The 12,485-nt window shown below is 39.6% G+C and overlaps 2 protein-coding genes across 2 annotated transcripts in view; both read right to left on the bottom strand.

Annotated features, from left to right (window-relative positions):
* Positions 1-156: 156 nt before the first annotated feature.
* bmp3 (bone morphogenetic protein 3) lies at positions 157-7,279 on the bottom strand. The gene is made up of 3 exons (XM_068310049.1): positions 6,648-7,279; positions 4,736-5,661; positions 157-2,788 (listed from the first exon to the last, which is right to left on the bottom strand). Exons 1-3 carry the CDS (start codon positions 6,922-6,924, stop codon positions 2,597-2,599), a joined length of 1,395 nt encoding a protein of 464 aa, XP_068166150.1. The 5' UTR covers positions 6,925-7,279; the 3' UTR covers positions 157-2,596.
* Positions 7,280-9,570: 2,291 nt separating this feature from the next.
* Positions 9,571-12,485, bottom strand: part of cfap299 (cilia and flagella associated protein 299) — a 98,397-nt gene continuing 95,482 nt past the window's right edge. Inside the window, exon 6 of the mRNA XM_068310050.1 lies at positions 9,571-12,304. Coding sequence (XP_068166151.1) covers positions 12,212-12,304 — 93 coding nt within the window. The 3' untranslated portion in view covers positions 9,571-12,211. The remainder of the gene's footprint in view (positions 12,305-12,485) is intronic.

Below are 12,485 nucleotides of genomic sequence, written 5' to 3'. Positions count from 1 at the left end.
CAGAGCTCATAGGGAGAGACCTTTAAACTGTTTACCACATCTTCACGTCAATTGTGGCAAATGGCTGTCACAGATATAAAGACAAATGCTCCCTTTCCCAACCACAGCTCGAGATACGTGACAAACAAAAATAAATAGATGCATGTTAAATGAAAATTCCATATACAAATATGTTTTATGAAGCTTATTGTACAAGCATTTCTTTCTACCTACAGCATAACATTTACAAAATGGGATTTAACAATGAAGTAGATTAAGGTTTCATAATCTGTTGATACACTGCATACTTGAACAGTCACAATCCAAAGACTTCAGTGAACTGTAGATGTAATTTGACTCTTAAATGCAGTAAATGAAAATGTAATGAAAATTATTCCTATGCAGTTGTTATATCTGCATTGTTATAGGAAGTTATTTACCCCATGAACTACTCAAATCTGTATTGGCACAAGCTGAGGAGATACCTGAAAAAAGTCTCAGTAGAAAATATATAAAGTTAAAAAAAAGCCCTTAGCTATTGACAAAAAAATAAATGTCTCTGAGATATCAAAATATTGAATTATTTCTAATACATTCCAGAATAAATATCACTGGCAAATATTTTTTAAAATAATAGGCACTGTGTTTGCTCATTCTTAACTATATTGTACCATTATGAACTCGGGTGCTTGGTTTCACTTGAAGCTCACTCCTCTGAATAATTGAGCTTCTCTGAGTAGGTGAGGAATCAAATAATTTTTTTTTGAAAAGCCAAAACATACCCATTTAAAAGACACTTTCATCTCAAACATTAGAATGTCATCAACATATAGTGAGCTATATACAAAAAATGTACAAGTCCATGGAAAAAAAGAGTTGCTGTTATATTTTAGTCTATTTACTTTGAATAAATATTTGGATTTAAGAACTCTTACAATAACTGCACATTAAGGTGTGTCTGTTTTCCATTGTTGCATGCAATCAAACAACACCTGCCCAAATGATTCATGTAGAATTCACTCTACACAGTTATACTGAAGGATTGTACAAACCAAGGAAATAGTCCATCTCTGTTTGTTCGTTTAGCATATCATGCATTGCTCATCATTTGTTCCATATTTGAAAATTTGAAGAAAAAATATGAATCAAAATGCTTTCTTATTGGAGCTATACATGCAATAGCCTTTAGAGGCTTTAAAAATATGACACCCAAATGAGAGTCTGATTTTCAACCCATGTAAACCTTCTAAAAAATTGCTAAAAATTATCATAATACTAATTAGTCTGAAAGATATGTGTAAAAGAACTGATTCCAGCCCAGCAGTGCAGGTTGATTTGATAGTGGCTATTTGATATCTTGATGGATGGAAAAAACAAACAAACAAAAACTTATATATAGAAGCATTGTGAAAGTTTTCTTCATAAATGTCACTGTACGCTGTAAATATGGTACATAATTTCAAATATTATGTAATGGCATCATGTTATGAACATTAGCAATGCTAAAAATGATAAAACTTCGTCTGATATCAGGTTCACTGAAACCACAAGTATGACTGCCTGCAAGTCTCATGACTTATTAGACTTCAGATCTTATCAGGCCCAACACAGTTTTCCACAAAGGCACAAAGTTACCACAAAGGCATCAAGTGGATATTAGAGTCCTGTGGTTTCACACTTAATGAAACATGATGGTAGTCCTTGTTTAATGGAGTAGTTTCTCCTTTTGTCACCCTTCATCCCTTTCTCTCTCAAAATTAAATCTGAAATTTACTCTGTTAGAACATTTTCTTAACAAAGTGAATCAGTGGCCTCCCAAAAAACAACATTTTAACTTCTAATGAAGACATCAAAATTAGGAGTAGCCCTCTCTTCTGCATGAAGTGAGTGGAGCAATGATCCAACACAAAAATGTACACTATCTACTGTTCTGCCTACAACACAATGCTGGCTTTGGGATCTAATATATCTCTGTAACTCAGCCAAGCCAAAAAAAATTGTACAATAGCTTCTCATATAGTGAATAACACAGTGATAGTACAGACATAAATACATACACATAGTAACGAAAACCATGCAAGTGCGAGTCTGACTTTGTTTTGGAGACCAAATACAATATCAAGCTATGAAGGAGATGAAATGATAACTGAGAGGCATCAAACTTAGTCTTTTATCCTCAACAGTGATTTTCCTTCAGGTTTTGCTTCCCTCAAGCCACGTTGGTATTTGTATATCTTGATAGTGAGCCCGTGACTGCATTCACTCTGCTATACCCTGACGGATTACTGAATATCGATGATGAAGACATGAAGATATGACAAGATGCTGGTGGTGAAACTGGAGAATGGAGATTTGATATTCCATTCCAGTTATCTTGCACAAGGACAACTTACATGATCCATCTGTTCCCATGAACAGACCAGTCCCTTCTTCATCTGGAACAACAGGAAGTAATCTCCTCCAGCGCAAATGTTACAGTAAGTTGCAGTCAATGAGTGTTTGTAGTGAATTCGAGTATGACTACCAAAACAGAAGGAGAGAGGGTCATATTGGTTGAATGTGCTGAGTTTGGTTTTCTTTTTAAGTGATCGGGCACTGATGCGATAAAAAAAAAAAACTATCTACAGGCACAGGAATCTACAGTCATGTTGGGGTAGACTTTCAGGACCACGTTCTTGTCCTCGTCAAAGAAGAGGATGCTGAGGGAAGACATCTTCTCCGGGACACAGCATGGCTCAGGGATGCCTGGGACGACACCCACCGCCCTCACGATGCTCTGGATGGTCGCGTGGTTAGAGGGCTTCAGTGCCTGAACAAAAGGACCAAAAAAAGTTTAAAAGGACTTTTCAGGAGCAAATCTTTTTCTTTGATTACAGTGGCAACGGATTTAATAGATAAAATTACATCTCATCTTATTTTCAGTGTTCATTGTCATCTCAGTAATTTTACGGTTGTCTGCAAAGACTACAGTTCACTAAAGATCAAGATCAAAAGAGAGGTCCAACATTCATATATATACTTAGCATGGTTGTCATCCACACATGCTCAAATTATATTTTATCACCAAATAAAGTTGATAGGGTCATCTTGATAACATGTTAGATGTTTTTATACTGCACAAATATCATCTGTCTGCAATTGCTAGAGAGAAGTCATTATTTTTATGAGTAGCTGAAGCATCTATTAAATAATGGCAAAAATCTTTTAAATACATTTGTGTTTTACCCAGTCCATCCAACAAGGAACTTTGTACAAGTCCAGTGGATTGAATCGAGTGTCTTTGATAACCATGACCTGAGTGAATAGAACCCTCACAGCCATCCAACAAGCAGCTGCAGGTAGAAATCTGAGAGAATTATTCAGCTCTATCCTTAGAGGTTCCCAGGCTTGGTCACCTGCCTCATGTCTATTATGTGACAGGGTCATTCCCACACATCACTCTAAACTAGGAAAAGCAGCTTTTAGTTTTCACCGTTTAACAACTTCTAAAGCGTTAGCCTGACAAAGGCCAAAGAAAATCACAGGATCACTGGCCTGAATGAGTTGGCAGCAAACTTGCAGGAGAGGGGGTCACCCTATGCCCTAGGCCCTACTTCTGGGACTAATTACATCCAACTACAAAGGCCGGTGGCTCCGAGGTAATGAATTAAGTGGATGGAACTGTTGCATTCCAGCCATGTTTAAAATACCTGTGATGTTATCTTGTCACCGGGACCATAAGTACAAACGGAATTGATGTTGTGAATCAACTGAAACACAAGTTTCAGTGCTTCTCCCACTTCCTTGTCCTTTCAGATGTGTAAAACCATTCGTCATTTGCCCACAACTGAAGAGAAGTGTTCAAGCCAGGGCATTGATTATCTCAAATTGTTCATTTTGCTCACACACAGTTTTAAAGCTGCCTGCTCCACAGGATGTTGCACAAAGGATTTTTTAACTTTAAATTATAAAACTGGTTCGATTCCATCAAGTGCAGCTTGATCATTTTTACTAGATATTCAGTGCAGCAGGGGTTCACATTTGATGACATTTTTCCTTTAAATCTTATAACTTAGCTCTGATGCATATCTTTCTTATATGAACTTTGTTCCTGAGACATATTGCAAAACATAAAAGCGTAAGGGAAAACCTCTTGCAGCGCTACCACTGTAACTAGTTTATCATGGCATTTGAGGTTAAAAGCAGATTATATAAATTCATGTCAGTTTCTTTAGTATTATTGTCCATAATAGGTGACAGAGAAAATTCAGGGACTTCTGATGTTAATGCTTTCCAGGTGACGATAATGCAGAGCAGTAACAGCCACAATAAATGAAGGACTGGAGATTAATGTCTAGATGAACTGATTTACATTATATGTTTATTTACTTAACATACGCCACATGGGATGAAACAATCATCTAGACTGTTGGATGTACCCTTCTCGTCTGTGTGAATTAAGTCAATTATTATATATATGGACCAGAGAACGTACAACATTTTGACAAATTTGTATAAATTTTCTCTACTGTCACCTCCTAGCAAAGGAAGATAAACCAACGGTGTACCAGTGACCCCAAAAACAAAGATTTGTCTGCTTTAACCCATCTTCATGAATTGTGGGTTTATGGTTTCTGACCAGGGCAACCAGTTTTCTTGAATTACTTTGGGAACTAAATTTGAATCAAAAAAAGATAGAACAGTTCGGCTTGGTTTGCTGTTTTGAACGACCAGGTTGGCAGCCACTGTAGGTGTGTGCTGCAGGGCTGAATCTCACCTTTGGCATGGGGAACTGGCAGGATCCTGAGCAATAGTAGGCATCAAATGACTTGGGTGATATTATCCATTCACTCCATCCAATGTCAGCAAAGTCCACTTTCAGGTATCTTCGGGCGCAGTTCCTGGGCTCGTTCCACTGTTTCTTTCGTGCCTTTTTAATTGTTTGCTCATCGAACTGTAGGAGGGGCATCTTATGCCGCTGATTCTTGCGCGTCTTTTTCCGTGGACGACGGGCATGCTTGTTTTCAAACGGTTCATATGGACTTGTCTCATCCCACCCGGTTGTCTTGTATGGATACTCTGGCCCAGGAAGTTCGTTGTTTTGCAATGGTAGCAGGATGTTCACTGAACGCCGGTGTCTGGGCTGTAGCTGTTCTTGTTCCGTGTTGTTTTGCTCACGCATTCCAAGCTTATGGAAGCTGTGTGATGTGGAGCTTTCCCCTCTCACTGGATGGTGTCTCTGGAGGGTGGCGACCACACTTTCAGGTTCTGAAATGGCAGAGTCATTGGCGTAGACCAGGATGTAAGGTGAGCGGTCTGACAGGAGCTTCTTCCATGGTTGGGGCCCTTGTGAGGTCACGTCAATCCCAATGAGCAGCTCATCATGGTTTTTGGCCTGGTTGACCACACGTGTTATGTCCTTCCACTGCCAAGATATAAAGTCCCTGTAGAGGGTGGACACATTGATACGAACATGCCCTAAAGTCCTCATCTTGTTATCAACAGAGGCAAAACTCCAGATGACCATGTGGATGTGGTTGTGCCTTCGGGGTCCATGGCGGCCACAGCTTTTTGGCCAGGAGCAGCTCTGTGTGTTGTTTTGAAGGTCTCCGATGTAATAATGAAGAGTGGCTGAGAGAACGTCTTCTGACTTGGTGAGGGAGGTGAGGTTGAAAATCTGCAGCTGTTTTTTGTTTATTGTACCTGTGCGTAAAAACAACAAGGATTATTGTTAATGGTACACATCAAAATGGAGAATTTCACAAACTACAAATGAATCTCCTTATATAATTGTTATAACAAATCCCACAGCAATACCTCATTAAAAATGTGCTTAGTACACTGTAATCTTTATTCATCTATTATTTCGTTTAAAATACAGCAGGTCTGTAGACTGTCCAAAATAAACGAAATAGGATGGTGGATGGGTTAAGAACATGTGTGTGTAATTTGGATGAACTGAACCTCCTTGTGCATCTAGCAGGCGACAGGAGGCAGTGTAATCCAACAAACTTTCATCAGAAGTGGGAACGGGTCGAATTAAAGTCCAAGTGATAAAACCACAGCGTTTTTTCTGTATCAGGTTTGAGCTGCAGAAGACTGAAGTTACTGATGAGGTTCTCGGAGGAATTAAAAGCACCTGACAGGCAGAAGAAGCCAGCTGCAGTAAAAAAACAAACAAAAAAAACCCGCTCCAGACAGGCTGGGCAGCTGCGAGCTGCTGGCTCCAAGGAAAACCTGACACTAAAATGTGAAATTTAAAACAATTGTATCGGCATACGATTTTGAGTTGCGCGTAGAGATTTGATGGTGAGGAATCTGTTCCTGGTTTAGATTAGGGGTAGCAGGTTGATCACATTTACATGACTGTATCGACAGGTGTATTTAAGCTTCAGTGTAATAAAACAACGCGCAAGTAGCACAAATTTGGACGCCTTTTGACAGTTTTGAAACAATAGGATCAACTCACGCATTGGTTTGGGCTGTTTTAAATAGAAATGTGCATACATTTTGTTATCGCAAAACTCGCCGCACTCCTTCTGTCTTGTTGGGACAATCCCAACAAGACAGAAGGAGACCTGACCAGATCCTGTTTGCATTTATCAAATTCAATGAAAGATAGTAAGTATGCATTTACTAGAGTGGAAAACTCCGCGGTTGTTAACGTGCGTAAAACTTTGGATACCTACCCCAGTGCGCCTTGAAACTGCGGACAGTGTTGCCGTCCTTGAATGGAAATCCAGCCTGATTGTACTTCGCGTAAAGCATCTGCATGTGCTCCGTCATTGTATCCTGTAAAAGCAGATGTTGGTCGTCTTTCACGGGGTGCCTTTTATCCATCAAATGCGTAAAATCCACCTTTCGTCTCTCGGGAAAACTGTCTGTTTTCAGCATCGCACAGTATCCAACGCACAGATGACTCCATCCATAAAGCAACGCAACTGCAAACCCGGAGTAGACAGCCATGCTGGCGAACCGAAGGTAGGCGCAGAAAAAGTAATAGTTGTGGAAAAACGAGCACGTTTCCAAAAGTGGGTCCTAACTCCAAAAAGACATATCATCACTTGATCAGTTCTCTGGTAGAAAATGAGACCATTACCAATAGTCACAGCAAGTGAGCTCGAAATTTGAGAGCGTTATCCAACAGCCACTCTGCTTCTGATAAGGTGGAGGTCTGAACGGGCTACGGTCAGGGAATGAGAAGTGCTCCGGCGCGCAGCACAAGGTGTATTGGAGCAGATGAGGGAGCGCTAAGCGGATCTCTGCGTGTCCGGCTTTTTGGCTGATTGGAGGACCAACAGTCAAATGTCGCTGCGTCTCAGCTTTCATTGAAGGTAAAGCATGTTGTGCTTGGTATTATAGGACTTGTGTGGGACCAGCTGGGTATTCCTCGCACACACACGCGTGCAAGCGCGAACACACAAATGCATGAGAGAGAGAGAGAGAGAGAGAGAGAGAGAGAGAGAGAGAGAGAGAGAGAGAGAGAGAGAGGAGAGAGAGAGAGGGAGAGAGAGAGGAGAGAGAGAGAGGAGAGAGAGAGAGAGAGGAGAGAGAGGAGAGAGAGAGGAGAGAGAGAGAGATAGAGAGAGGAGAGAGAGGAGAGAGAGAGAGAGAGATAGAGAGAGGAGAGAGAGAGAGAGGAGAGAGAGAGAGATTTTTAACATCACTTTTATTCATAAAAGTCAAATTATAAATAATCCGGTTGACACAAAATCCAAAAAAAAATTCACACGAGGAGGATTTTCAATAATATTTTGGGTTTTCTGAAAAAAGAAACATCTAACCTTTGAACATTTATCAAACTAAAAAAGAGAGCGACGGGTGGGATTTGGGGGGTGGGGGTGGTGGTGGTGGGATGTTCATGATTTTTTAAATTCACATTCAGTCCAAAAAAATGTTCTTTTTCGTGTGATTCTGATCAAAATGATATCTTTGTCAGTTGACTGAGAAAAAAACAAAACTTACTTAAATAACATTTCGGCAATTTCTTAAATTGATTTTAATATGTGCACTGCTGCCACAGAATAGCCCCCTCCGTGCGTAATTTCTACTCCGCAAAGCTGTGTGTCTGGGCCAGGCTACTGAATGCAGCGGCTTATTGTCGGCATTAAAAGCTCTCTCCCCTATTTAGTTTAGTTCAATGGACTTAAGCACACACATCCTGTACCATCACGGTCCGATCCGGATGCTGTACTGCGCACCCACCCTTCCACCATCCCCCCACACAGCCCATCCAGACGCTATGTTGAAACACTCCATCCAGCGGCTCTCCACCCCCCGCCACCGGACTTCTCTTTCAGGGGCAGTCGGGAGGAAATGATTAGGGCATTTCCCCGCCCTTGGACATCTGATGGCAATAATATTAGCATGCCATGTTCTTCGTAGCAGTCAACACACTGAACGAATATAACCCTTTTAACTGGGACTCCGCCCAGACGGGAGGGGACTGACATAAACACCAGCAAACAGTGGCAGAGTCAAGTCAGCTGGACCGGATCAACTCAGAATTATCCATCAATCAATCAATCAACCCATCAAAAACCCTGCGCATGAGAAAGAATGTAAAACATACTTGTAATACTGTAATATGCAATAATTTATCCGTGTAACTATAAAAGCCAAACAAACAAAAACAATCATAACTGATTTAACCATGTGAGCATAAAATTTATACATGCAAAAAGTTGAACAAAAAAAAATGCTTAAAGAGTAACAGCTTTGTAGGTCTTTTTGATGGGAAAAACTGCATACACGACTCTGACTATACAGTGTTTCTGAATAAAAGAAAATGTAATATGTAAGAAAGATGACTTAAATTATGGTATGTACAAAAATATTGTAAAATGTAACAAACAAAAAGCAACATATATTCATGATGTTTTACATTCGTGATGTTTTTCTACAATAATGAGGTGGTCATGACTTAGGAGGACAGCGATCTGACTTGTGTAATGACTACTTCAGCCTCATTATAGGTTCAAAGACATTTTTTGAGTTTTTTTTTCCCCCACACAGGATACATAAAGAAAGTTAGCTTTCTTTAGAAATAAATGCACCTCACTTTTAATTTCGTTGTTGATTTGATAAAATGTGGACATTGAGTTTAAAATGGTGTTTGCTGCTGTATCTCTTAAAGAGACGCACCTTATTCTGAACAATATTGTGCACACTAGCATGATTTGAATAAGGCTTCTTAATTTAGACCAGTTTTATTTCATTTGAACAAAAATTTTACATTCATTCCACACTGTAATATTTTATATGTATGAATTTTCATCATGTCATTGTCACATTTTATTTGCCTTACATGAGGATTGATGCAGATCTTGGCCGTTCAAATGGCTCCAATCTGAGACGGAGATGCTCAAAGACACTAAAATGTCAAACATATAAAAATATTTGTGAATAAAAAAAGAGGTTACATTAGATTCAATGACATCAAATTGAAGTGAAACTGAGATAGTTGCATGGGAAACACTAACTAGTGCCTCTACTGTCTCTTTACCTCATGTTGTGTATATTAGGGCCTCACAGTAATAAAACCATGCTTCAGTTGAAACTTCGACAGTTTAAAAGCCCAGTAAAAGAATGAAGAGGCATATAACCATTTGAATCAGACTTTATTGTAAAATCATTACTATCTACAGACATATTATCTGTTGAGGCGAGTTCCAGCAGTCTGCTTTTTTGGGGTTTGGGCTTTCACGGAGATGGGGCAAATAAAAAGTTAGTGCTTTTTATGAGTGATGCTTGTTTGTCAATCCACAAACATTTTAAATTAGCCCATTTTCCATGTGCACATCTGCTGTTTTGATGGGTAGGTGTTTGGAAGGACTGATGCCACTTTTAAGGAAAGCGAGAGACAGCAGAGCTGGGCTGTTCCATCACTATTGCTAGACCACATGAATGAGCTGTAGCCTGTAAACCTAAACAGCTGTAGAGGAGAGTGAAGTGTTCATTTGCCACCCAGATAGTTTGAGTTCTTACCTCAAGCACATAAAAAACAAACAAGTGCAGATAGCGAGAGGGGCAGGTAGATGATTCTTTGATTGCAACAGCCCCTGCCCTGAGGTTAAACTGACCTTTTAGAAGAGGTCAAAGGAGAAATGACTTTCCCAAAAAGAAAAAATCCGTTCATATTTGAATGTGCATTTCATCCTTTTCAGTCTCGTTACTTTCATTGAGAAAACAGCAAAGACAAAGCAGTGTTTTAGGTACAAAGTATACATCTGATACTAAATAAATTACACATTTAAAAAAGAGCACAATAATTATTAAAAAGGCAGCTCCATGATAGATAATCACATTGTATTTACACACACAAGACTTCAACAAACAAACTTTCTTTTATTGTCACCCTAAAACAGGACCAGAACTCACAACTTAAAAAAACAACAACAAAAAAAGAAACCCAGCGAATTAGAAACCTGAAACCAGACTGCCATTCCTCAAACCTCTGCTTTTACAGAACCAGAAACCCACATCCATGTCACCAAACATATTGTTCCAATGAGGCCAACAGGGTCCAATTTAGTCAAAACAGACAAACAGATGAAGTCTTGAAGGTTGCTCTGGTATCTTAGAGGCTGAGGGATCGTCAGGGTTTGAGTTTGAATCAACTAATTTGTTTAAACTGAATTCCAGGGAAATAAGTACAAGGGCATGTTAACTCTCTCTCTCTCTCTGTGTGTGTGTGTGTGTGTGTGTGTGTGTGTGTGTGTGTGTGCGTGTGCATATACAGAGCAAGCCAGCTCCACCACCACCACCACCCCCCCCACACACACATAGGGAATTAGACGGTTATATTAAAAAATAATCCATAACACATTCATCAAATTCATAGATGTGCAAATATAAAGATGCAGCCAGATTTTTTTTTAGCTTAGCTTCTTGTGAAGATGCAAAGTCTAGGGAAATATCTTACCAGCAGAGACGGTCAAGAAATGGTCCAGCAGAAACTTTCTTTGTGACGCAAAACACTGGCCGTATTTGTTTTCTTTGGTGCTACCGGTAAGCGTGTTCTGTTAACTGGCTGTTTCTACATGTTTCCAGTCATTATGCTAAGATAACAAAGGGGGCACATTTTAAGAAATAACAAAGAGCAGATTAACACCATAATCAATCTCTGACTGAAATTATTTTTCTTGTTTTTGTTTTGCATTCTTAACAAAGAAACAAGCAGGACTAAATGGTATGCCAATATTTCAAAATTTAATTCAACACTTTGGAAAGCACATACAACAATGGGGCTGATAAGGTGGTGGTGATGGTGGTGGTGGGGTGCATTTTCAGTTGAAAGTTTACGCATGTATAACAGTCGTTACTCATGGTTAGGAGTGCAGTGCACATGGGCAGGATGTTTCTTTGTGGCTAAATGGAAAAAGTGTCTTTCAACCCTAACTATGTGTCTGCAAACAACACACTGATGAACAAATAACAGAGTCCGTCTTTGTTAGCTCACAAACACAAAAAATAAATGTGAGTTATGTGGTGACTGATTTCTGCCATATGTTTTAATAACAAGTGCAACCTCTATTTTAATCCTGAAATTAAAAGGGAGTAAATTACTAAAGGTCATCCGAACATCCTAAATAATTTTCAAAACAAGTTATTTATAGAGTTGTCTTAAATTAAAAATGCCATAGTGAATGACTAATATGTAAATGACAGAGCACTTTGATGTCCTGTAAAGTGCCTTACATCTGGGAACATGCAGAATACTTTAAGCCCATTACCCATTCTTCCAGTCCAATTGGAGCTACCGCAGCCTGGGGGAGGACATAAAAGCAACCCCCATCATCTTTCAAAGTTCTTACGCCTTTAATTTGTTTAGACAAACAGCCCAAAACATGCCAGGCCAAATGATGAGACAAGCCTCGGTCCCTGAGCAGGTTCCTGCCCGTAACTGAGACCGTCACTCAGAGATTTGGATCTCAGTTTTCATAAATGTAAAATAGAGGAATCAAGTGTTTTATTTAAATAAGACAAAATCAGAGGTGATGACATTGTAAATAAAAAAACTCTTTTCTGGGAATTTTCCAGAGTGTTACACTAGTCTGTTCACTTCTCCCTCTGGGACTGTTCAGTTTAAAGCCATTTTTTCACAGCAGCACCTCCACCCAGATGGCGTGCATGATATGAGGGCAACAGATTGTAAATGATGGTGCAATCAAAGCGACGCAGTCAAATTAGAGGCTTCCAGTGCTCTCCAATATGTGCCACATGTATGAATGTGTCAGAGGCAGACTGAAGCTCAGACTGTCCTGAGGTTGTGGTCGAAGATGACAACATGGATGTAGAGGTCTGACTGCAGGAAAGTCCTGCTGGAGTCCTCACCCGGACCAGACTGGAACACAGCACAGATACAGAGCACTTAAAGAGGCTTCCTCTGATAGCGTTGTCTATATTTCATAAAGATGCTCTGAGACTAAATGTCAAGTGAATTTCGTCTTTGCTTCTTTCATTAAATCATTGTTGTTGTTGTTTTACCAGAGTAACAATTATTTATCTCATTTCCTTTTTTTGTT

Source organism: Antennarius striatus, chromosome 3 (assembly GCF_040054535.1).
Source record: "Antennarius striatus isolate MH-2024 chromosome 3, ASM4005453v1, whole genome shotgun sequence".
NCBI lineage: Eukaryota > Metazoa > Chordata > Actinopteri > Lophiiformes > Antennariidae > Antennarius > Antennarius striatus.
Note: the sequence above shows the minus strand (reverse complement) of the source record. Positions and strands in the feature narration are given on the sequence as shown.

Excerpts from the sequence above, each read along its gene's own strand:
- bmp3 (XM_068310049.1), bottom strand. The coding sequence starts at position 6,924 with ATGGCTGTCTACTCCGGGTTTGCAGTTGCGTTGCTTTATGGATGGAGT. Across the intron at positions 5,662-6,647 it reads CAGTTTCAAGGCGCACTGGG|GTACAATAAACAAAAAACAG; the intron begins GTAGGTATCCAA and ends TTTTACGCACAG. Across the intron at positions 2,789-4,735 it reads GCCAGTTCCCCATGCCAAAG|GCACTGAAGCCCTCTAACCA; the intron begins GTGAGATTCAGC and ends CCTTTTGTTCAG.